The sequence below is a fragment of the Lachnellula hyalina genome (assembly GCF_007821495.1).
Source record: "Lachnellula hyalina strain CBS 185.66 chromosome Unknown contig00056, whole genome shotgun sequence".
NCBI classification, from domain to species: Eukaryota; Fungi; Ascomycota; class Leotiomycetes; order Helotiales; family Lachnaceae; genus Lachnellula; species Lachnellula hyalina.
The window spans coordinates 100671-126127 of record NW_022157170.1 but is presented as its reverse complement, the minus strand read 5'-3'; the positions used below and the strand labels follow the sequence as shown (position 1 = coordinate 126127).

General features: G+C 46.7%; 7 protein-coding genes across 7 annotated transcripts; 5 read left to right on the top strand and 2 right to left on the bottom strand.

Annotated features, from left to right (window-relative positions):
* Nucleotides 1-20: 20 nt before the first annotated feature.
* On the top strand, nucleotides 21-1717 carry SPBC713.03 (putative D-lactate dehydrogenase, mitochondrial; the record flags this gene model as incomplete). The annotated part of the gene is made up of 2 exons (XM_031149727.1): nucleotides 21-1634; nucleotides 1685-1717. The coding sequence occupies 2 exons, from the start codon at nucleotides 21-23 to the stop codon at nucleotides 1715-1717; spliced, it is 1647 nt and encodes a 548-aa protein (XP_031005816.1).
* Nucleotides 1718-3675: 1958 nt separating this feature from the next.
* LHYA1_G004770 (putative NADH pyrophosphatase) lies at nucleotides 3676-4985 on the bottom strand (the record flags this gene model as incomplete). The annotated part of the gene is made up of 2 exons (XM_031149726.1): nucleotides 3676-4400; nucleotides 4451-4985. The coding sequence occupies 2 exons, from the start codon at nucleotides 4983-4985 to the stop codon at nucleotides 3676-3678; spliced, it is 1260 nt and encodes a 419-aa protein (XP_031005815.1).
* An 8042-nt stretch (nucleotides 4986-13027) lies between these two features.
* On the top strand, nucleotides 13028-14479 carry LHYA1_G004769 (uncharacterized protein; the record flags this gene model as incomplete). The annotated part of the gene is made up of 1 exon (XM_031149725.1): nucleotides 13028-14479. The coding sequence occupies one exon, from the start codon at nucleotides 13028-13030 to the stop codon at nucleotides 14477-14479; it is 1452 nt and encodes a 483-aa protein (XP_031005838.1).
* A 355-nt stretch (nucleotides 14480-14834) lies between these two features.
* Nucleotides 14835-15629, top strand: LHYA1_G004768 (uncharacterized protein; the record flags this gene model as incomplete). The annotated part of the gene is made up of 3 exons (XM_031149724.1): nucleotides 14835-14863; nucleotides 14933-15119; nucleotides 15183-15629. 3 exons carry the CDS (start codon nucleotides 14835-14837, stop codon nucleotides 15627-15629), a joined length of 663 nt encoding a protein of 220 aa, XP_031005839.1.
* A 4312-nt stretch (nucleotides 15630-19941) lies between these two features.
* LHYA1_G004767 (uncharacterized protein) lies at nucleotides 19942-20829 on the top strand (the record flags this gene model as incomplete). Its single annotated transcript, XM_031149723.1, has 3 exons — nucleotides 19942-19988; nucleotides 20037-20163; nucleotides 20218-20829. 3 exons carry the CDS (start codon nucleotides 19942-19944, stop codon nucleotides 20827-20829), a joined length of 786 nt encoding a protein of 261 aa, XP_031005846.1.
* Nucleotides 20830-22544: 1715 nt separating this feature from the next.
* On the top strand, nucleotides 22545-23419 carry LHYA1_G004766 (uncharacterized protein; the record flags this gene model as incomplete). Its single annotated transcript, XM_031149722.1, has 3 exons — nucleotides 22545-22582; nucleotides 22634-22767; nucleotides 22821-23419. Coding segments are annotated over 3 exons (771 nt in total), but the record flags the coding sequence as incomplete, so codon positions are not given.
* Nucleotides 23420-23969: 550 nt separating this feature from the next.
* On the bottom strand, nucleotides 23970-24911 carry mpaC (Non-reducing polyketide synthase; the record flags this gene model as incomplete). The annotated part of the gene is made up of 1 exon (XM_031149721.1): nucleotides 23970-24911. The coding sequence occupies one exon, from the start codon at nucleotides 24909-24911 to the stop codon at nucleotides 23970-23972; it is 942 nt and encodes a 313-aa protein (XP_031005844.1).
* Nucleotides 24912-25457: the final 546 nt, after the last annotated feature.

Sequence of the window (25457 nt, the reverse complement as noted above, 5' to 3'; positions counted from 1 at the left end):
AAAATCCTTTTATTTCCAATATGGCAAGCCGTTCACGAGTGTCCCTGGCTCTACGCCGAGCTCGAATATCCCCAATCCCCTGTTCAAGACCCATACGACCGCTTTCCCAGTTCCGATGGACAAGTACCGCAACTACAGAAGATAGCGAAGGGGTAGCAAAAGGCACCACAGGCTCCTCAAAAACAATTAAATTTACCTCCGAAACCTATCCCGAGATCAAACGAGACTCCAAGTTCGCAGAAATTACTGAAGATCACGTCAAATTCTTCAAACAGCTGCTGGGTAAGGAATCGGCGATTATCGATGGCGTAACGAAAGATGCTACAGATGATATCGAGCCTTTTAATGGGGATTGGATGCGGAAATATCGGGGGCATACGAAGCTAGTGTTGAAACCTGGATCAACCGAGGAAGTCAGTAAGGTGTTGAAATATTGCAATGATAACATGCTGGCTGTTGTACCGCAAGGAGGTAACTCAGGATTGGTCGGAGGTTCGGTGCCCGTGTTTGACGAAATTGTCATTACTATGAGCCGGATGAACCAAATAAGGTCTTTTGATGAAGTCTCCGGAGCTCTTGTTGTAGATGCTGGTGTGATTTTGGAGGTCGCGGATAGTTTCTTACAGGAGAAGAACCACATATTTCCGTTAGACCTTGGTGCCAAAGGATCTTGCCATATTGGAGGGAATGTTGCTACCAATGCTGGTGGCTTACGGTTATTACGTTATGGAAGTTTACACGGCAATGTACTTGGCATTGAAGCAGTATTGCCAGACGGAACAATCATGGACGACCTTGGACAATTAAGAAAGAACAACACTGGATATGATCTCAAGCAATTGTTCATTGGAGGCGAGGGTACTCTTGGGATTATTACTGGTGTCTCCATTATGTGCCCTCAAAGGTCCAATGCCATCAATGTGGCCTTCTTTGGTCTGGAGTCCTACGAGAAAGTTCAATTGGCGTTTCAGGAAGCAAAGGGCCAACTCTCGGAGATCCTCTCCGCATTTGAGCTCATGGACGTTCAGAGCCAGGATCTGGTCCAGAAAGTCACAGGGAATAAGCGTCCACTGGAGAGCGAGCACCCATTTTACTGTTTAATCGAGACAAGCGGATCAAACTCCGAACACGACAACGAGAAGCTTGAGAAATTCCTCGAAGATGTTATGGAGAAGGAAATTGTCTCAGATGGAGTCGTTGCCCAAGGCCAAACACAAGTCAAGGAGTTATGGGGCTGGAGAGAAGGCATACCAGAATGTCTCGGCCACTGGGGAGGTGTGTACAAGTATGACTTGTCAATACCGATCAATGAGCTCTATGCACTTGTCGAAGAAACACGAGAAAAGATCCATAACTCTGGCCTGCTCGGAGATACCGATGAGCACCCTGTGGTTGATGTTGTCGGTTACGGTCATATGGGCGACTCGAATCTTCATCTGAACGTCGCGGTTCGAACATATGACAAGAGGGTCGAGAAGGCGTTGGAACCTTTCGTATATGAGTGGATCGCGAAGCGGAATGGAAGTATCAGTGCAGAGCACGGCTTAGGTCTTGCCAAGAAGAACTATATCGGATACAGCAGAAGCGATACAATGATCAATTTAATGAAGCAGATCAAGAATCTTTACGATCCCGTAAGTCGTATTCTCCAAGCTGACGTTTGGTTCTAACTAACACTCCACAGAACGGAATCATGAACCCATATAAATACATATAAGATGTGTGTAATTCTAAAAAGGGGTTGTATATATTGGCTTAAGTCTGTACATAATTCAAATACTTCAAACTGGTATTGCACATGCTCTCGTTGAAATGAAACCTTGTAGAACCGCGGCCGCGGTCTGCGCCGTACACTAGTCCCACTTTGCCCCTTTTCAAACGAACCGAGCCTAGAACACCGTGATTTTCAACATGAAAAAATACACCTCACGTCTCACATCAACCCAGAATGTCAGAATGGTCTCTAAATTTGCCACCTTCCTCCTCATTATCCACACATTCGTAGACCTCTACCTAACCGCCGCCCTCCAAGGCTTCGACTTCAACCGCGACAAGGATTTCCTGCCCGGCCAGCACCTCATCTTCAACGCGTCCATCTACTGTACTTTTGGCACTATCCCCTTCTTCCTCTTCACCTTCCTAAACTATGCGTGCATCCCGCGTTCCTGGCGCGTCTCTTTCAAACGCCATCTCCTGATTGTGCTTGTTCTTGCACCCATTCTAGCGCAGGTTATTGGCAGGGGTGGCGGGTGGATTGAAAATGGAAGTGGAGAGGTGGAACAAAGCGTTGCATGCTTCGACCAACTTGATGCCAGCGATGTTAATGTGCTTGTCAAGGGCGTTTACTGTGAGCATCGATTCGGGCTTTTGCGTTCTGATGCGGAACGCAAGATTGGGAAACGCCGGGGGAGAATGGAGTTCGTGGAGTATTTGGCGAGGGTTTGTAATGAGGCGATGAGGGATATGGATCATTGGACTGGGTATGAGCCGGTTTGTTGGATGGGGCATGGTGGTGGTGAGTTTAAGGGGGAGAGGGTGGGGGGAAGAGAGGAATGGTGAGAGGGAGTGGGTGAGGAGGGGGTTTGAGGAGTGTCATGAGAGGTTTGGGGTTGAGGCTTTGATGAATTGGAGGGAGGATGTAAGTTTTGGGCTTTACTTAGCAAGAGAATATGTGAATCGTTCTTGGAAGAAAGGAAGCAATTGCTAACACTTGATCCAGTCGCCCTTTCCATCGGTCAAGTTGAAGACTCCAAGAGTAAAAGGCACCATCTTCACAGGTGATTTTGTCGATTTGGATGCCTTTATTAACATGGACGAAGCTGGCTTCCTGGTAGAAGCAAATTAACTCATTTAAGTCGCCACGGCGCCTTTTTATCTCTACCAAGAACCATTAACCGGATCTATCATCCAACCAGCTCTCTCCATAGCTCAATCGTATCCCCTACGCGCTTTCCATGTGAGAGTGAACTAATCACGGTAGTCTTCTTGTTATAGACATCCTAGACTTCAAATTCCGTTGTCCCAATACCTGTTACCACTACTACGCGAAAAAAGAGAAGAATGGGCAGAAGACCTTGGAGTCAACTATACTGCTGGCGTTTATTTAGAATAATTAGTTTGATACTTTTGGGAACTAAGTCCGCTCTTCAAGTATGATATACGACGCTAGAAGAAGAACCTCTAGGGTCATAATCACAAAGTACGGAATGGGAAACAATATCACAATAAGAACCTCTGGCAAACCTACTCATATACCAAGCTGGTATCTTGATACATCTTCCTACCTCTCTCTCTCGGCTGTCTATGAAAAGGATAAACGATATCGCTAGAAGTGGAAATTAAGGTGAATACCTAGGTATATAATAGGGAAAAACAAGGACTTTCCCTCTCCCAACTCTCCAAAAATGCCCCAAAATGCCCAATTCAGATTCGCAAAACTCTGAACCATAACTAATCTTTAATATGATTTCTCACGAATGATTAGGAAAGGATGGAGAACTCCCTACCCAGACCGCAGTCGTAACTTGAAATACGCGGCTTTTTGGATTTCATATCTTGATTTCTTTTAATCTATTCCAGATATCTATAAATTTCCATCCTCTACGGTTTATACACAAGCCGTTTCACTAAGCTACTATGTAGCCTACCTATAACCACTTTTCCAGTGGGAGCCTCTTAAATCTTACTAACCTCTCCGACCTCCAAGAATCCACCCACAACAGCAGTCAACAGCTGATTAGCAATGGCAGTTTTGGGCGGTAATCTCAAATTCCCCTCCTTATACCCCTCCGAAGCTGGATCTCCAAGCCCACTAGTCCCAACCTTCAACGCCTCCCTAACCTCATCAATTGGAACCCACTTCGCATCTTCCAACTCCGGATCATGCTCCAAATGGATGCCCTCACCATCCGGCAATGCCTGTCCAATCGCCCCAATCATAAGATTCGCAGGATACGGCCAAGGCTGCGTAGAGTGGATCACTACACGACCGAGATGCACGCCTGATTCTTCCCATACTTCGCGACGCACGGCTTCTTCTACTGATTCCGCGGGCTCGCAGAATCCTGCAAGAGTAGAGTACCAGTAGGGCGGCCAGCGCTTTTGACGGCCGAGGAGCACGCGTTTCGCATCGTGGGATACAACAGCCATTATTACGGTGGGGTCGGTGCGGGGGAAGGAGAGGTTAGAGATGCCTTTCCGCGTAACGCAGGCTAGTCTCTCCCGGGGCGTTTCCAAGGTCGTTGTTGCGCCTTGGGCGTTGGCAAGAGATGAAAAGTCTGTGGGTGGACAGGTTCGTTTTGTCCCTGCGTTAACGGAGAGGGTGGGCTGGCCGCAGCCGCCGCAGAAGGGATTCCGTGCGTTCCAGTCAAGCAATGCTCGGGCTTGGGCGTATATGGCAGCTATTCCGAAGATCAGTATTTATTTTTCCAGTTGCTGGGCTGTGAAATACCTTCCGGCGCATTCAATGTCATATGTACCCTTCCCTCAATAAACTGTAATCCTTTCTTCTTCATCGCCTCAATCACAGCACTCGCCTGTTTCTCCACTGTTCCCCTGGGAGTAACATCTACTGCGAAGAAAGCCTGCCCCTTATAAATCCCATGTTCAAACCCCCCATTCTTCCTCTCATCCAGACCCAAAAACAAGACCAACGGCAGGGTCACACTGCTATTATATTCTTTGACCAACTCCTCCTCGCTCTTCTCAAATGGATTATCCCCAATCAGTTCCCGCACATCTTCATGTTTTGCGTATGCGAGCTTCGTGGGGTCTGTGGCGAGGGGTGAAAGATCGTTAAAGAGCAGGAAGGAGGTAGAGGGGTGCGTAAGTGCTTTGGTGATGAACTCGTGGTTTGTACGCAGGAACGAGACACGGTTGAGGGGGGAGCCGGAAAAGTAGTTGGCTACTTCTCGGCCGAATTTGCGGGAGAGCATTGAGTCTAGTTCTGCGTGGGCTGCTTCCGGGAGGCTGGGTTGAGGGGGCATAGTTGCTCGTACTTTCTCGACCGAAACTGGTTACCGCGAGATTGAAGATTTATTGGGGTTGATGGGAGCTGGAGAAGAGAAGTACATTGTTAGGAGTGGGTTGGGCAAGATGGCGGGGTGCGATGAGATGTGGGGTTCCGGATTGCTAAGCATCCAAGTGCTTACGTACAATGCCTTATCGCCGGTCCGTTCGGGAATAATAAGTGTAGGACTAGGATAGGATTACTGAACAAACCTTAACGTCCTATCAAAACCTTTCGCTCTTTATGAAAGTAATAAGTCTTTGAGCAGGATGATGTGATCTAACTAAAATTGGATAAAGGGAATGCGAAGATGGCTTAGGCCTTTCAGCTTAGCATCAAGTTGTGATATATCATGTGACTGGCCTGCCCCTTTTTGATATCGAATTAGATTAATCAAGGGTGAAGAAGTGGGGATTTAATTTGTATTTGCAAAAAATGTTTCTTTTATTATGAATATTTCTGTCTTTGAGGTTAAAACCAACGAGAGCTTTCTTATAGTAAGTCTTAAGCGAGCCCCTATTTTCCATTGACGGCGGAGCTAAATTGCTAATAGGATGCCACGAAAACGATGATCACGTTAACATTGTCGGTTTTTATTCGATATCTTTCATACATTGGAAAGCTAGCTATGCAACGGATGTGTTTTGTACTGCTACGCATAACACCGAAGAATAATATCTGTACCAATACTACCACCAGTACTAACAAGTAGTACTAGTAGATGAGTGAAGCAAAAGAGAAGCGGGCAAGACCCATTGTCAGTATCCCTGATAGTAGCTGAAAGACTGCCATAATAGTCTTGACATGGTTGCTAATCACCCTTGACAGAATGCGTCGGAACTTTCATCGCTGAGAGTAAGTTGAATGGGCCTAAAGGCTAAAGCTCATCGACACTGAACAGTCCTGGGCGTCCCGGGTACCAAGATCTCGGAATTTTGCTTGAAAGCGTTACCCCTCTATATTTTGCATTATTGACGTTCGCCTAGATCATTATAAAGTACTCAACTGGCTTTTTGGGGCTTTAAGTTTACGAATTATCGTGCAGATTTCGTGAATGACGCCCTGTGGGGTGCAGGTGAGGAGTCTAACGACCCGGCCATGAATGGGGGTGTTCATTATTTGGGAGGTGTGAATGTGGAGTGTCAGTGAGGTTAAAGGGTCCTGGCAACTTCCAACCGCTCCTTGTATTGTATTACACCACTTCCCACTACATTCTACACCGACACTTGATAGTTTCATGAATCAGCTGAGATTTTAGATATTACGTACATCACGAGATGCAAACAAGGAATTCATATGCACTACATTGAGAATGTATTTATTGTTAGATCTACTTATTGTATGAGCAATGGTCCCTATGGGCTTGGATGCTCTGGGTGGATGTCTATACATAGATATCAGAAGATCATGGGAGAAGGAAAAAGGAATGGTTCGCAACATGAAGGCCGAATTAAAAAGTACGTCTACTTTGTAGTTGGAAACAGCCAGGAATTATGAACCACAGGGCTCTTCAATCCAAGATTCCCTGGGGGGTACATTCTACCTAGACCACCTCCCGCAATAGGCTGTGTCCAATGTAAACTTCGGCTCGTAGAACTGTCGAAGAGGGTCTGGAATGAGTGACTTCTTGCTAGTCTCTCTTGGAAATCAGAGAGACTAGACGAAAAGTTACGCAGATTCAGCGCTTACAAATTCATTTTTCTAAAAAGTCAGGTCTTTGATCCCCGTTTCCTGTTGTGTGTCAGCTTCCGGTCGAGAATATCGCAACATCCAAGCGTATCTTACCTCCAGTAAGGGATGTGAAGGCCTGGATGATATTCTCGCTTCAAGTTTACAAAATCAATGGCGAGAGGCTTTTATATACTCCAGTCAAATATGAATGATTATCAAACAAGGTATACGCAAATGTATTCAGGAGGTTGTACTGTGACCTAAGCTACAGGAAAATCATGCTTATTTCTCTCGCAACATCAAAGCTTCCCCAAGAATTCCAACTCCCAGACCACTCGCAAATCAAATATAATCTCAGGAACCCCTCCCAGTCCTCCTAAGCTAAGAACTGGTAATCAGTTAGAAGTTGCTTTGAAAGGAGAGAGAAGAGAGGGATGAGAACATACCCTCGGATCATCAAGTCTCGCAAAAATAAGCTGCACATCCTTCAAATGCTCCAGCTCCGGAATCTCCAAAACCATCTTCCAGAACGCCCGAAGCACATGTCGGCCATTAGAGTCGCGTGGTCTTTGATGCAAGTCAACATAGGATATCGGCGTCGCTCCATTCGTCTGCGCAGTCGAGTAGGCATATTCCTCCGTCTCGGTGACATCGACAATGATCTTTCTCAAGTTCGGTAGGTGGAGGTACGAGGGCAGAACTTCTGCAAAGAAAAGACCCATGCCCAGGAGATGTATTCCGAGTCCCACGGTCCTGATCTCCTTGACGTTTCTCTGGCTGCTACCACCAAAGAACACCCGAGTGGCACTCCGTCGACCGAAGTGAACAATATCGTGGTCGTAGTCGAACAGGAGCATGGAAGAAGATGGTAGACCTTTTAACTCCCAGGCATGTGCTGGGAAATACTTGTACCTCCATAAGACAGCTGCCTGGGATTCCTTACAGGCTTGTTTAATATGGAAAAGAGAGTCATGGGTATCTTTGCGAATCATCTGCCCCATCAAATTAGCATAGGAGAAGTCAATTGCCTAAAGAGAGATGAGGAGACTGGGACGTGTGTATGAGAATAAGCCTACCAAATCCTGTTTCGTTTTCTCGCTAGCATAATGGATCTCGATAATTCGCGGACCAGGCAATGTGTACGACCAAATCTGACGACGAAGCTCAAGTGGGAGCTTGGTAAAGAGTGTAAATTCTTCAAGAGGAGCAACTTTCCGGATGCAAGCCTCTGCTAATCGTGCTCTTTCCCTATGGATCAAGATGGAAGCAGGGATCTCATTGTACGGCTTGCTTATGACCAGACCCTTCGACAGAACTCTATCTGTCAGGCTTCGAGAGCCATTGCCATTGCGGTTTCTTCGAAGAGCGGCCTTTACTCGCTGAATGATGTTTTGACGCTTCTTCTGTAAGACCATGTTGTAGACAGCTAGTCGTGTTTCGTATCTTGGATGGGAGAGGCTCAGGATCTCGAGGTTGTGTGGGGTTGAGATCGGTCGTGGTAAAGGAATGATTACGCGTTGTTGGAAGGCGAAAGACCCGCAAGAAAATGAATGTAATCCAGCTTCACAAATTCACAGATTCAGATTCACATTGTTGTTGCAAGAGCGAGAACAACTGATGTCATTGCTTCTGACCAAAGCGGTCGTGGTGAGAGATTGCATTTCCGAAAAAACATCATATCCGAGGCAACCACTTATATCTTAAAAACAGAGATTTGCACTGCTAAAAACCTCCTCAAATACTAAACCATAAATATTTCCGATGGCGCGACTCCACACAAGCCGAGTAAAGGAGATATTGTGAAACTTACAAATCCAATGACAGTACTCTATAGGAGTTTCACAGAAACGATCGTGTAATTAAACATTCGAGAGACCAGAAAAGAGCAATTTACAGAGTTTGGATCTTCTCAAATAAAACAAAATCTACCACGCTCTTATTCACGCCACGGTAATGTGGCGCTAATCCCCCTTTTATCACGTACATTGTACACGTGACACACCCTGCTCTGCGCCCCCAATCTCCAAGGCCCCCGAACTATAAGCTGCTCATTTGATTGCATCGTGGGCATGGGAGCTTAAACGAACCAGACTTCAACATCTCTCAAATGCTCCAGCCCCATCTTCTCCTGCATGATATTTTCGAATTTCTCCAAGATTGTCACGCAATGGGAACTTGGTAAATATCTTACGATATGGGGAAGCGACACGAGTATCGATGTCCAAATCGTGAACGGCGGCAGAGTCAGGAACGAAACCACTTTTTACAAGCAAGGACGACGTCAATAATTCTGCCTAATCCCAAAATTCAACATCCTTATGGCAAGCAGAAATTGGGTCTCACTTGCCCACTGGGATTGGGAGTTTTGATACACCTGTGTGGGTGTGTAAGAGCCAACTGACCTTGAAAGCTACGGCGGAAATCCACAAGCCTCCCATAAAGTTGTGAACGCAATAGCATTTGATTATGTTTCCCCATGGTAGCCATACAAGCGAGTGATATACCCCATCCTTTCTCAATGACCTTCTCTGTTAAGTCCTGTAATATGAGCTAGGAAGTGTCAGTATTGATGCAGCCAAACCAATGAGAGCCGCGATTATGCACCTAATTGATTTTGTATACCTTAGCTTACGATCATAACCGTTTCCCAATCCTTGATATACTGAAACAGTCTAGACAAGCCGTAGCAAACCATTTAGCAACAATTCCCTGATATAAAGTAAACAGTCAAACTCCAAGAAAACACCGAGCTAACGGAGCAATATATAAACATTTCATGCATTCGGAGAGACTTCGAGGTGTGAGAGCGCTGACGCTCAATGGAGCTGAGCAAAGAGGATATCGACGTTTTCGAACTTCTTGAATTTTGGATATGTACCAACGAGGAAATGGAAATGCTCTTTCAAATCCTGAGACTGGTCACAGGTGAAGGTTGCACCGTAAGCCTTCAGGAATCTGGGTGGTTCTAGAGCTGGAGGATGAAACATATCGAAGAACTGAGTTGCGAACGATCTCGCTCTTCTGCTTTCTTTTGGTGGGGGTCGGTAGTCCTCAATTAGGATGATGGTTTTGAGAGCGGTAAGCTTCACAAGTACGTCGGGTCCGTATGCGTCGAAACAGCTTTCCAAGTCATCAGTGTAGAAAGTGACCGACTGGATGTGATCTAGCGTCTTGGTGTCGAGGGCGTGGATTGAGTCTTGTATATCCGAGATGTGGAAGATGTCGTCATGAAAATTCGGTTCTTGGTAAATCACAGGCCAGCCTGAGGGATTATCGTTGGAGGACCCGGGCCAGTACGGAACTTCATTGGGACAATAGCGTCTTGCGACCACGTCCAAAGCTTCTTTGCAGCTGAGCATGATATTGAGGGCCCCAGAAAGACCGGGGGTCGACGTGGAAACACTGTTCTGACCCAACCCGCAAATGGAAAGCTCTATGATCTGTGCAGGAGTCAGTGGTGCTTGATCGAGGGGGACTATATATTGCAGCAGAAGTTACATACCCTCCTCGCCGGCAATGCAAACCCCCAGATCTTCTGCCTCACTTCAGGTGGCAACTCCGGAAACTTCTTGAGCTCCTCGTTCTCAATGACCTTAGTAAGCCGTGCGACGAGTTCGGGTTTCTTTCCGGAGAGCTTCAATCCACGGGATTTCAGCTAGTAAACATCTTGGATCAGTATAATGGAGCTGGTGAATGAGAAGGATGAAGACTTACCTCAGCCTTGATTTCAGGCACTGTGTACTTGACCCAGTTGACCATTTTGAGCTGGAGGCAAGCCACTGTTGGATGAAGAGAGATGAGGGTTGGGATTGGGTGGAGAAGGAAGGTGGAAAAAAAAGTTGGCATTGTGTTGGTGTTGAAGGAGAAGGAACAATGTGGAGGTGAACACGTGATATGACGCAACCAGAATTGACCTGTGTAGGTGCATGCACACGTACGAAGAAGATCACTCGACAACGTAAGACAAGATATTGGTAGTTTCAGTCCTTGGCTTCATTGTATATGGGCTGTAATTGATAATTGGTGATGGAAAGCACGTGTCCCAAGACTTCCTCCGGGTTACCAAATTGGGATAAGATCTACTACTCTCTTCCCCTTGAACTCCAAACTTCACCACAAGTAATTTGACACAAATGATGAGGAGTGGCGTTAAGGTGTATGTACATTGTACCAGGCCGCTCTGCAAACATGGACTTGCTTGGAAATAAGGATTTGCTTTGCTATCAAAAACCGCTACATATAAATTCCCAAATACTAGCAAAAGCCCAGTTACCTGTTCTCATATTGCACCGCAAGACAACGCCCCGGATATCATATCATAGCCCAATAAATTCAATTCCAAAACCAGCCTGGTTTCTTCTCTTCTGGTTTAGTCTCCGGATTGGGGTCCTTGCCGCCTCCTTCAGCTTCTTTCCAGCGAGCAGCATCCTCGAAGTGTGTTGTCGTTGTTGTAGACTCCCTACCATCAGCAAAACGTTTCCAAACCGTGACGGTAGTTTCTACCGAGCCATCTTCATCCTCATTACGTTCCGAGGTAGTACTTGTAGCTATCACTTTGTTTACGTTAGAAATTGGCTTGGCTGGTACATCGGGAGCGGCACTCTCCGATTTCTCGACCGACTGCGGCGGTTCTACCACTCCTTTTGTCTTCTGAATCATCCGAAGAATGTCTTTCGCCAGACTTGTGTCTAAGAACTCTCGTAATTGTTGATTCCACTCAGGACTTTTCTCAAGGTTTTGGACTTGTTTCTCAATGATATTCCCGGCGTCATCGATAAGTAGTGCTAGTGTCTCCCGAATGCGGGATGGATCTGATGCGATACGGGCTGGTGCTGAAAGGAAGCGATCATACATCTCCTGCTCGGTTTCGGCAGCCGCCTCTATATCACGTAGGTGTTTCCCATATGTCTGAAGACTCGGGGATGTCCAGGGGTTTGGCCACTGTACCATGTGTGAAATGCTTTTCCTTTCTTTCTCTTGCAGCAAGCCGCACGATAATAAATTGTCGATGTAGGACTTTCCGACAACAGCTTTGATGGATGGAGAATTGGTATCAAAAAGGAAAGGGAACTTCATATTTGGAGGCTGGAAAGCATAGTTAATGCCCGATGGAGTCCATCGGTGTGGAGTTCCGTGAACTGTGGCGATTAAATCTTGAAACGCTTCGCAGTATGGGAATTGGTCCTCGCCTAGAACGATTTTCGTCGGAAACAGTCTGGGGTTTGGTAGGTTGTCCGCCGATAATTTCAAAGGAGAGTATGGAGAAAAAAGAATGTACGGAAGAAGGGAATAATCTGACAAGAGATTCGGCTGACAATTCAAGTCGTTGTAGACAAGATATTGAATTTCCCTCATGACGTCAGGCGATTGCTGCTCCTGGCGTAACTTCATGGGCCAGTATTCTGGAGCAAGACCCTTTCGGATGGAGTTCAAGAAATTAAGCGGGTTCCAATCCGGTGCATTATCTCCACGCTGGTCTAGATGTGCAAAGAGAGATTTGGTGACAGGCGAGTAGAGCGGCAGATCTCTAGCCGTCTGCTCATCCATCTGAGTGGAAGTACTTTCTTCCTCTGTGTGCCGAGACAATTTCTGCCCAAGATTCTCCGTTTCTTCGTGTGGTGACGGTTGGTTCATTCTTTGGGCATTTGAATCCTTTAATTGTCTTTGCCGTGCCTGCAATTCATCTCGTCGCCGAAGGTCATCGTCGAAAACGGCCCAGTGGGCATCTCTATTCGGGTTCTTGGAGAAGGCAGACGGAAGACCTATGACTCCTATCGCAGAGTATTAGCATCAACATTCTGAGAACGCCGGGGGGGCAACTTACCTTGTAGAAATGAGCTGATCTGGGCATCTGCGAATTGGCGAAATTTGACAAAGGGATTATCAGGCTTGGGTGGAGAATTGTTCGAGTTTCTGTCGCCATCCGGATCCGAAGCCATATTGGGCTTTGTTTGTATATTGAATGAATGGATGGGAGGGAACGGGATGTTGATGAGGGAGGTTACATTTAGACGTTTGAGGGAGCCGAGCCGAACCTCCGCGCTTAAGCTTTGTAAGGGGCTTGGGCTTGCTTGGCAGAGCAGATAACCCGCTAGTCCATTTTGAACTCTAGCCTAATGCGGGGACGACGAACCAGGGACTTGAATTCGATGGACAACACACTCTGCATAGAAAGGCCAGAACCAGCCAGAAAATCCTCAGCTTGGGGAGAAACACGCATCGCATCGCATCCTCCTGCAATTAACTCAAAACGTAAACAGAAGGGAATAGCCGCAGCAATGTCTGAAATACACCCCTTCTGACATTGATCCCTCCCCTAACCCTATCCCATCCATCCACAACCACAGCATGGCAACGGAAGCATCGGAGAGTGGAACAACCCCACACGCCTACATCTATGCACCCGTATCCGCACACACAGCACATGTAAACGCAAGCGCACAAGCACAAACACAAGCATTGCCAGCGTTCCCTCATCCCACCTTGCCTCCCAAACCTCCCTACTCAGTCCCTGACCACGCCTCCCGGCGACACTCTCTCCCTCTCCACTTCCTCCCACCAGGCCTCTGGAGTTCCAATACATCGACTGCGAGTCTGGTAGTCGAGTCCGAAGAAGCAGCTCGAGGAGAGCATATTCTGGACGAGGCCACTGTTGCTCATCGAATCTCGGCTCTCCGCCAGCTTAATGGTGCAACACGGTCTGGCCATCGATACGCCAAGTCAACTGGGGCACGGAACAGCACATTCAATCAACCTGTGATTGTGCGGACATATTCGGGGACAGCCAGACCACGGTCTGAGCAGCGGGATATTGTGAAGGCGAAGAAGGAGAATGGGCACGCTTCAGTAGTACTAGCCAAGATGGACCTCAAAATGCCACCTGTGGAAGCTTTTAGCTTCAAAGGAATTATGGATGAGATACGGCATGGAGTTGCGGAGGACTTGGAGAGAATTGCTGAGATTTGTGCCCGGAGCAAATACAGTCTTAGTAATCAGTACGAGGTACACATGCCCCCTCATGGTCGTGGGGAGCCATTTCTATCAACTACAAGTCTAGTTCCTGGACCGAATCCGAACGGCGGGCCGACACTGCAAGCGATTGGGTCAGATGAGGAACAGACGAGGCATATTGGTAGAGGCTCAAGAGGCGGGAGACGACCGAAGTCAGTGGCGTATGGTACCCTTGAAACAATCATGTCATCGTCAAAATCGTCGGAGGAAGATCAATCCAAGAAGAAGCCTGCAGCTGAAATAGCAGAAGAAGTTCGAGGAAGGGCAGCCAGAAAAGAGCTGCAAAAGGAGGCTGAAGTGGTGGATGATATAATTGAGCCCAGCCGTCCGTCACACGAACGCCCTATCAAACATGTTCGATCCAAGTCCGCCACGTTTGCTTCGGTGGTAATTGACAACGCACAAGGCTCTAAGCACGATGCTACGACTCAAATGGTGTCGCCAACTTCGTTAATCAGCGAGCCTGCTAGGCCGCAGACGTCGACTACAGAAGATATCAATGTTCCTATCTTAGATCAGCCTCTATCGCCGACACTGCGAAATCTGACGTTGCAGAAACCGGCGACAATACAGAACGTATCCAGGGCGTCAACGCTGAGGCCAGAACTCGAGGGCCGGCCTTCAATACTAGGGAGTATTACTTCTTGGCTACCCTGGAATAGGACATCAGAAGGAAGAACGTTTCAAGGCAGAATAAGAGGTGCTTCTCATGCTGAAGGGAGTTTGCGAGACTTACTAAGATCAACCGATGGTGATAAAAAGGGAAAGAATATCGATCGGATCGGATGACAGGACAAAATGGCGTCAAATGGAAATCTCAGTTGAAGACTTAAACCATCTGAACTTGCTCTATTTTGTTAAAGTAGCATTTACTTTGGACATGGAAAAGTGAATACCTCATTGCAATTATTCATTGCGACGTAATGACCTCTTGTAGCTTTGGGAACATGCTTTCATAAAGTAACCTCCATCTTTATGATAGGACGTCACCCTCAACTAGTCAACATTCAACAAATTCCGAAAGCTTGACCATCTCGAAGCCGCTCTTCGCCTTTCAAGTTAGTTTCCTGTCTCGTAATTCCAACCGTATTTTCGCTAACGATTGCGCAACCAGCAAGCAGATCACCATCATGCCACCATCACAATGATCGCCTTTTGGCTCTCGCCTCTACGGTGCGTAAGGACGACATGTATGTCGATATGACCATCAATCGCCGTGGAACTATTTTCAAGCTTCACAAGAACATGCACGCAGTCACAACTACTTGCCGCTGCATTTAAGGGCAACTTCAAAGAATCCGAAGATTCTACTATCGTCCCTGAGGACGATGAACCGGAGATGGTGGATGTTATGGTCAGATTCCCCTACGAGCAAGCTCTTGATCTGAATGCCACCGAAATCGGCAGTCTGCTGTTTTTGGCTGTCAAGGTTTGTAATCTCTTCTGCTTCCCTTTCATATAGGCAGAGCTTTTCTAACCTTTTGTTATCCAGGTGTACGCCATCAGAGACAAATACGACATCGGCGCTCTATCAGAACTAGCAAAGAACGAGTTCGAAGAAGTTGTCGGTCGAGCTAAGGAATATACTTCTTTCATTCCAGCCCTAGGAATCATCTACAAGCAAACACCCGACCGCGCCTTGAAAGATATCGCCATCAAGGTCGTCACAGCACATATCGACAAGCTTCTTGCCAAGAGAGAGTTTATAGATTTATACGAGGATATTGGGGCTCTCGCTCTTGATGTTCTGAAAGCAACTAGAGAGCCTGGCAACAGAAGTAATGACCCTCCAGGGTATTATTTCGATACATGCTGGGGTTGCGGCGGCAAGCTCGTTGCCAACTGTTTCGGCATGATGAAAAAATATGGGCGCTTATCAATCCACTGTCCCAGCTGCCTCGCACCCAGCTTGTCCATTGTTCACTTAAGCTTTGACTAGTGGATGTCTGGTTCAATTGTCTTGGGGTAGAAGACTTGATAACCGGTTCAAGGTGTAGATGGCGCTTTTACTAGGACCATAATAAAACATACACTTTGACTTTTCATTATTTTGTCTTGCCGTGGTAATCGTTCTTTCTGCTTCGTCCTAATCACTCTTATCACTCTTAGACGCCGGTACAGCCAGTGCCACGGTATGTATCTCACATAGATCAACCCGGAAAGATCGGATTTTTAATACAGTTATGGAATTATCTGATTTCTTAGGCAAATGCAGATCAGGCTTTCACTTATTCACTTACAAACTGTAACTGATTGCAGGACGTATTATTTACCGACTGAGGATGATGCTTCCCGCAGTGAATGTTAGCCACAGCTTAAGTCAAACTATTTTGAAAACATTTCAACTACTCTCAACCAACACCCAACAACGTCTGACAACACCATCTTCGAATGCCTACCTATGGTATGTGAACAACACTTGTCTCACACCAGCATGCCTAAACATCCCACAAGCAACATAATGCCAGCCAAGCGCTGCGATTCCAAGACCTGCGATTCCAAGGCCCATGGAGATCGGCTGAGCGCGCTCGTCTCGAGCATGCTTGAAGCCGACCAGTTCTCCGACCTCACCATCAAGTGCCAGGGAACCATTTTCAGAGTCCATCGTCTTGTTGTTTGTCTGCAGTCGAAGCCACTCGCTACTGCTGTTGATGGGAGATGGAAGGTAATATCCACTCTCGTCCCGTTCATAGTCCGTTCCTGCAGTCAAACTGGACAGCCTTTGGAAATCTTCTTGAAAACCCCCTAGCTGATCTTGACTTTAGGAATCGGTTGCCAACGAGATCGTCCTTGATGATGACGAGCCAGAGATCGTCGCAAAACTTATCAAGTTTTTCTACAATCAAACCCTCGACCTGTCCTCGACTCCGGGCGAATTGCTACTTGTACTCACAAAGGTAGGATCTTCTCTAGCCACAGACCCTGTGTTACTCGACAAGATGCTAACTACCATGCATAGGTGTACGTACTTGCAGATAAATACGACGTTCCTGCTTTGAAGGGCGTGGCTGTCAAGGAATTCACCAGGAAGCTCTCCGACCTTGGAGGACCTGAGCCCGCGAAATGGGATGACCAATCATTTCCACGGGCGCTGAAGCTCATGTACGACGCAACACCGGAGACAGATCGTGGATTGAAAAAAGTCGCCGTTAACTTTGCCGTGCACAATGTGGACGCTTTGGTTGCGTGGATCCCTTTTGCAGAGGTGTGTAAAGCCATTGGCGAGATCGGGTTGGATATGGCGATGGTACGGGTGCCTACAGAAGACTCGCTCGCGGAAATATCGTGTCCGTCAGGTCATGTAAGCGCCGGTGGCGGCCGGACAGAATATTAGTGGTGCAATCACTGCAGAGATTATTTTTGTATCCTGTATGTCTAGCTTTGTAAAAGGATGTTACATGATCGAGTGTTGTGCGAAGTCTACAGAAGCTTTCACTGCTCTGGGTGGTGGTGGTACCCCATCATATCAGGTTGTGGCTAACTCAGGTGGGAGTGTCACATTTGATTTTCTTCTGCCCTAGATACCATACATAGACTTTATAAGGCCTCGCAAGGAATATACATCTCCAGCAATTCCCAACATTTTCGTGGAGTTTCAATGATTACAGGGCAACCAAAACCCTTCCTGTCGAATTGCTCCTTCTCACAGAGTAGTCGTCATACTAACCCTCGTTCGATCACAATTTCCGACTAATCCAAGCAGCAGCAAGTCCAGATATCCCCGCACACCTCAAAACCCATCCAAAGCTATCGTCCACTTCTAATGCTTCAAACAGTTTGAAAAGAATACTACAAGCAAGCCCGGCAACGATTTGCGGAGCTGCGATGAATGAATTGTGCAGCCCGAGGATTGCCCCTAAAGCTGGTCCCTGAGGTGCTGCTTCATCCCAGCTATGTTTAACATAATGCTCATTTATCGACGCAACTTCCTGACCAATAATTGCGTACGGGACCCATTGCGTGACCGCCCAACTAAAACCCACAACAGCGATTAGTACGGTCCCGGTTTTGACAGTATGGGCAAAATATGTCGAGAACATAGCTACTGCAAAAAGGATATGCGAGCATTTCCAGAGGCGTGGAAGGGTAAGTGGCTTGAAGAATCGTGCAAGTGTTGGAAGCACGAGTATGTTGACCAAGGACATGGTCGCAAAGAGAAGGGATGCGAAGCTACCGTCACGAGCAGCGATGCCAGCTAAGTTGGAACCCTTCGGCAACGGGCTTTTCGAGAGGGAAGCCATAGAAAGACTCGCAATATAACTTGAGAGAGTCAGTAAGTGGCTAGCAACATTATGAATGAATTACTCACGCTGTATTATAGTACAATAGAGGGAACCAACCCATCCAAGCAAAAAATTGGATCTTGCACACCAGCCAACTTTTTGGGGGCATGTTCCTGGCGCTGGATATTAAAGATGTGAGCATAGAGGCTTGAGGAGGTTGTTCTTCTTCGACCTCTAGCTCTGACTTCGACTCTTCGCTAGCCATCAAACTTAAAGGTACCACTATCACGAGGACCGCAGAGGCAAGCACAGACAATGCCATAAACCGGCTGTTTCCCAACCATCGCGGCCAACAATGTGAGCCCAGCTGTAGCAAAAACGTAAACACACTTCCAAGATTGTTAAACCGGGCCACCCATGCACTTGCTTCGACTTGCTGCTGAGATGGACAATTCTCCATTATGAAAGCCCGAACTCCTGCTTGCAAAGGCTGGATCGCGAGTTTCAGGGCATATACCCAGAATACCGCCAAAGCCTTTACCGCATTATCATGCGACTGCTTTTCACTTCCCCATTTCTTTTGGCTGACGAAATTCACAACCTCTCTCGCGCTAGCAAGTCCGAGTAGACAGATAATCGTCCCGACGGTACCACCAACGATGTATGGCTTTCGTCTTCCAAAGCTAGATTTGCATCTATCGCTATGAGCCCCCACCAGAGGTTGAAAGAAAGCCCCCGAGAGAGGACCAGCGAGCCAGACGATGGCGGTTAATGTGGGTGAGAAGCCGAGAATCTGCAGGTAGAGGGTACCGTAAGACATTAAGAGAGACCAGATACCTTGAATCCCAAAGCTACTAATAGTCAGAAGCAACAAATGCATAGTGCTGACATTGCGACTCCTACTAGAGTGTTTGGGATTCTTGAGCAATGTCTCAGCTACACTTGATATCTCAGGTCCATCTCCAATTTTGAAATCCGCCGAGGATCTGGGGCTCGATTCTTCAGACTCAGATGATGACCTTGGACGGCCTCTTTCCTTCAAATCATCTAACGGAAATGCGTCCGACAAAACCGGTGGTATGTTTCTTTGCATTCTCAAAATCTGTCTCGATAAGGCGGGGATAAGCATGTGGGGTTGGACGTCCAGCTCGGGATACTCGACTTCGGGCTGAAAAAGGGACAATAGACTACGGCTATAATTCAGCCATTGTAGAAACGGTATAGTAAGCAGAAGGCAATGCCAAACAAACAATCTAGTGCGTATATAAATTTTAGCACGGGAAAATGTAAAAGAGGTTATGTTGCTCTGGCCTTTTTCGGGGCTCGGTGAACAGTGTGCGGCACAGTGAGATGTCACGAGTGGGGTTGCCTGAAGGGGAAGGTAATCATGCTCGATAAGCTAAATCAGGGTTGTGCATAAATGCTAGCATGAAAGCCAATAAAGTCTATAAATGGAAGCAAGGTTACTATGTACCAGTAACAATTGTTTCCTGTCCGTTGCTCTTGCTCCTGCTCCATATCATCTTCGCGTGTCTGCCCTTCGCTTGATGACCTTCACTGTTGCTTCCCGTGCTACTAGTATTTCTGTTGGGCTTGTCTTGTAGTTATCTCCGTTTCCATCGCATCTACAGAGACTGTATAGCATGTCTCTAAGAAGAAGGACACATACCTCCATAAATAGCATGTGATTATGTCAGCTTGCTTATTCGTTCCTCTGGTTTGAAATAAACCATGCAGAAGTCTGCTTCAGAAGGGCTTGACAAGAACATAATGTCAAACATAAAGGGAATTTTCCGTTGCTGATTTTTAATGAGTTGTATGACCTGACGGGTGGAAAATTCCATTTTACATTCACCGCGACAAAGGGGGCTGTCTCGCCTCCTGTGTTTAACCGAGACCGTGTCACGTGGTGTCTCCTTACTTCCGCCTGGAATTTACTATTAAAGAGACCCTCAAATCAACTCGACTTGCCAAACCTTATGCCACAGAATCGAACCTCTTCACCACCATCAATCTTAGTCCAACACCATGGCAACCCCAAGCACACTTGATCAAGGACCCTCCGTCACTGCGTCGTATGTACCTTAGTTCCTCGCAACCTATGTATTTTAACTGATCTACAGAATGTACTCGTCTGGAAAGTACTCTGACATGACGATTATTTGCAAAGGAAAGACGTTCAAGGTCCATCAATGTATCGTTTGCCTGCAATCAAAACCCCTTGCGGCAGCTATGGATGGGAAGTTCAAGGTGAGACAAACACTTTCATAGCCTTGAGTGTTAGATCGATCTAACTCAAGACAGGAAGGAACATCTAAAGAGATCGATCTTGAAGACGACGCACCGGAAATTGTAGAGAAGATGTTGTCGTACATGTACACTTTAGACTACACGGACGGAAATCAGTCTATAATTGTCGACTCGACCGAAACAGCAATGACTCCAGCTAAGACCAAATTTCATAAAAAGAGTGGGAGAACCATTGAATTTGTTCCGTCTTCCATCACTGCTCCGCCTTCAGGCCTTAGTCAATTCTCTGCCGATGCCCTCCTCACAAACACCCGGGTGTTCGTCATTGCAGACAAGTACGATATCCAGGGTCTAAAGCAACTTGCCACGAAGAAGTATAAGGTAGCCGTCCCAAATGCTTGGAACTGCACTGAGTTCGTTGGATCACTGAGGCTTTTGTATGAGGAGACGCTAGAGTCCGACCGACTTCTGAAGGACGTGGCTGTCAAGACCGCAGGCAAACACGTGAAGGATCTTGTGGACCGTGGAGAATTCGCCGCACTATGCAGATTGAACGGTGAACTGGGTTTTGAGATTTTGAGAGCATCCTTGACTATAAAGACTTGTTGCCCTTCATGTCAAGGTTATGGTTCTGTCGAGACGTATGACAATGCAACTTGGTATTGAAGGACTGTGATTATGACTTCAAGTAGTCTACTTGGAGCGGAAGCTATTGATTCTTTACACTCTTTACTAGGGCAGTGATTAGCAGTAACATATCTTTCATATGAATAAGTCTTGTTCCTTATAGCAGATCATTCGTAAAGCCCCGGTTATTTGTATTCTTTATACACCAATGAAATTAGTTCACTTATCAAACTTTCGGTCAAGCCAGAATAAGCCCCGAGGTCTATTTTTGGGCTGAAAGCTGTTTTACCTGATTTTTTAATACTCTCTCCCATTCGATACTTTGATTCTTCCACATAGATGCCAAAGTCACTTGCCAACATGCGAAAGAATTGGTTGACCGAGGAGAATTTGCCGCCCTCTGCAAGGAGTACAGTCATCCAGCTTCGATATTCTCAAAGCTTCCCGAGGTCCTTAACAATAAGTCCATCATAATACCCATATTATCAACGCCTCGCTTCCAATGCGAGTGAAGTGCCTTGGTACTGTTCTTGTAGAAACACCAGCAATTATTAGGTCTGTAGCATTTCACACTAAATCAATTCACGTAATCTCTTGCCCCAATTGCCCTTTGTAATTTATACTTACAGGTCCAAGGCGGTCGGTATTTCGCTCCTTTCAATCGACACGACCAGCTGCTTCTAAATAGTGAATGGCACCTGTCCCCTTTCTCATATTTTCTACCCAGATTTAACCCACGCCCCAAAGTGGATAGGGAAACATCATCACCAATATCTTTGAGAATACCTAACCAACACTTCTAAGTAGTTTATTACGAAAACGAAAACGAAAAAGGAAACTCTCACTGAGATCAGACGTCTCTTCCAGAATCGCCATGACCGGCACCAAGCGCACTTTCGACGAGATGTCCAGAGCCGATCAACCAACAGGTCATGGCCGATAAATATGACATTCCTGCTCTGAACTGGCAATGACCAAGTACGAAGACCTCCTTCAAACCGCGTGGGACAGCGAAGTTTTCAGCCGAAACCTCGAGCTTCTGTTTGATCAAACTATGGAGAACGATCGGATGCTCAAGAATGTGGCCATTGAGTTTGCGTGAGGAAAGGCACAAGAACTTATGGATCGAGATGACTTTGTCAGCATGATTAAGGAGAATGGGGATATCGGAGCTGAAATATTCAAGGCCTCCCTGGCTGCACCATCGAAGGTTCGAGCAGCCGTAGCTCTAATGGCACAGCTGCCGAATCAGGCTTGTGTCTCGTGTGGCAGTTCAACGTCTGTCTCGCCACCTAGCAATACTACTGCGGATGTCGTCTGGTTGTGCAGGTCTTACTATACACGTATTCAGTTTGCTTGATTGAGTCTAGTATTAAAGTGTGGAAGATCATGTTTTATGAAGCTTAGCAAAAATAGTGCAAATTATGTATTAACTTCATTCAACCTTCGAAAAGTGAATTCTCCAAAACTTGATTTCTACTGAATTTTTATTGTCGGACTCGCTTTCTCAAGGTTTCCACCACTTCTGCAATCTACAACCTCCCAAGGCTCACCCGAAACACCCACCAATTTCATAATAGGAAGATCGACCAGAGACCTCATTCTAGTGCCTCTACAAAGAACTTCTCAATGGTAAGCAATCGCTTTCATGTTTGCTCTTGAGGGCACCGAATATCTTCGATTGCAGATCTCCCAAATCGAGCACCTTTGCTGACTTCCACTTTCACGCACAGAGCAAACGCTCTTTCGACATCATGTCAGGCACATCAGGACTATTTCCTATGAATGCTGAGTGAATTACTATTGTTCCACATCCCTTAGATATCTACTAACATGAGAACAGCCTTCTCGAAAGCGGTCAATACAGCGAACTGACTCTGAAAACGTCCGATGGCAAGGTTTATAAGCTTCATCGCAGTGTCGTCTGTCTGCAGTCTAAGCCGCTTGCTGCATTCGTGGATGGGAACTTCATGGCAAGTGATCCGATGCCCTGCAGCCTCCAGCCAGGCTTGCTGTGTTTTTTTTGACAGGTGAAAAGAACGATGAGCTAACAGATTTCAAGGAGGGAATTACAAAGACCATCGATCTCAAGGATGACGACCCCCGTACTGTGGATCTATTTATCAAGTTCTTATACACCGCCGACTACGATGTCTTACAAGCGCCAGAAACAAGTCACGATCCTACCGTGGTTCACACAACTGAGCCAGACGAACTTCTCGTCCATGCCAAGGTCTATATTCTCGCGGAGAAATATGATGTTTCGGCCCTCAAATTTATCGCAAGCAAGAAGTTTCAGCTTTCTTTGAAGTTGTGTGGAATCTCAGACTCATTTGTCACAAGTCTCGAGTTGATGTTCACTCAGACTCCCGAAAACGATCGCCTACTCAAGGATTTGGCTTTGGGGTTTGTGGGAAAAAATTACTGGAAGCTTGCAGATAGAGGGGACTTTATGGCATTGTGCAGGCATAATGGGGAAGTAGCCAGTGAGGTGATCAAGGCAATTGCTAGCATTCCTCCACCTAAACCTCTACGCAAAGACTGCTCGAGCAGGGAATGCAGAGATTATCACGATTTTTATGTTTATCCTACCCCAATCGCGCAGGCAGAAAGAGGTTTTTACACTTGTGGTAGGTGCAGAGAATCCTTCAACTAAGCTGTGGCGATAAGACGACTATTTCAATTTCGACCCATCTCAGCCTGGAAAAGAACGATAACACTTATGAAGCATACAACCGAAAGGAAGCCTCACCTTTGGTGAATCTTGATTCGGACTGTAGCATAGTCATTACGTGCTTTTTTTGCTGAAGGAACTCTAGAAATGGGGGACTGTATCCAATTTGGCAAATAGGCATATCAATTTGATAAACTGCTGAAAATTGAGTGTGCGGGAATGCCTTCAGTCTGCCATGTGCTTCAAATTCTGAAAAGTATGAGTAATTAATCATTTCTGCAACCTTAATCAAACTTCTACCATGTTAGCACAAACTTGTTATACGTAGACTGGTCCCTGAGAGAACATGTAAAATAATCCAAAATAGAGTAAGCATATTTAGAGAAGTAACAGGTACTACCGAGTCAACTAAGAATATCTATTTGCATCCTAGAGAGGACATAAGAGACTGTGAGGAGTGTCTCAAATAGTCCTTTATTTTGGTCACTTTGGATGAATACCGGGCTTAGCCAATCCACGCTTTAGTCACATCGGTCAAGCCTTCCTGCAACCAGGGTTCTTCTAATGTTGTCACAGCATCAACCCCATGATCCCCCTTCTCCCACTTCCCCACCACACTTCCTTGCCCAAACTTCTCTTCCCATTTCCCCACAAACTTCTGTGTATGTTCACAGGGAACAGCACTATCCTCCGTTCCATGAAACGCGAACAAAAACGGCACCTTTCGATCCGCGCTCAACTTCTCCAGCACCCGATCAGGAAACAGCGACTCGTCATCTCCCAACCCAGAAAAGGCACCACTCTGCAAAATCGAAAGCACAAGCGGCATTCTCTCCGGCGGAAAAGCTCCTGTGAAGATCTTCCCCTCCGGTGTCCCCTTAACATGTTCCTCAAACACAGCTACTGGCACTTGCGGCGCTCCCATCGGTGCTTTCGTGCTAGAAGCAACGCGGTACCAATCCGCATCAATATAAGTCATCGGGTACGCCGCAATAACCGCTTTCACGAGGTCAGGTTTCGTAAGACCAGACATAATCGCAAGATATCCCCCAGCGCTCTCGCCATACGCAAGGACTTTGCTATAATCCGGCGTGACTTCACTGCCGACACTCTTCAAGTACGCCGGCAGATCATCCTGGATCCACGTCCAGAAATCGCGGATGTCGGAGAGGATTTCGAGCCCGCTGGATTCGGGGAACAGCCGGTAGTTGGGCGATACTACAATGGCGGAATGGAGGAGCGAGTAATCGATTGCCCAGTTCGCGAACCATTCGGGGTACATGGCATGGCCGGTCACGAGGAAGCCACCGTGGAAATGGATTAAGACAGGTCGTGCGCCAGAGTGTGCATCTTTGGGGATCATGACGCCGAGGTCGATGTCTTGGCCATTGACGGTTTTATAAACTGTGGTTGAGACATTGAACTTTGAGTATTTAGGGTCGTCCATTGTAGTATTAGGAAGTGGAAATTTGGAGGCGAAGGTTGATGCTGGATTGGCAGTGGGAAAGGGTATATTCCTTAACTTTTAAATGGCACTGCAGCTTGAACGATGAAATTAGAGAAAGAAAAGAGAAGACTAGGCTCCTGATATCTGTTTTGGAAAGTAGTAGCAGGTCCGGACTAAAGCTGGGCTTTAGCAGACAGCATATGTCAGCATCCAGCCCACTCGGCTCGCGTTTCGGAGACTTTCTTAACTCCGAACCCCACCACACGGTTCACTGTAAAATGGAGCAACATAAGCACTCATAACGAGTGAGTTACTCATTGTAGCTGATACTGATATAATCTTGCCCCCGCCGCGCGGAATCTCTTCCACTAAATCAAATCCTCGGTTAGCAGCGCCATTTTGAAAATCAATAGGCTTCATCGCACTCTTTTGGCCTCTGTGGCTGGTAGGCTGGATCAACCGAAAATTCCTAGGTCTTATTCTCCAGTCGAGGGAATGAGTGACTTTTCGTTCTTCATCTGATATCCCACGGATCCTTCTTCCCCC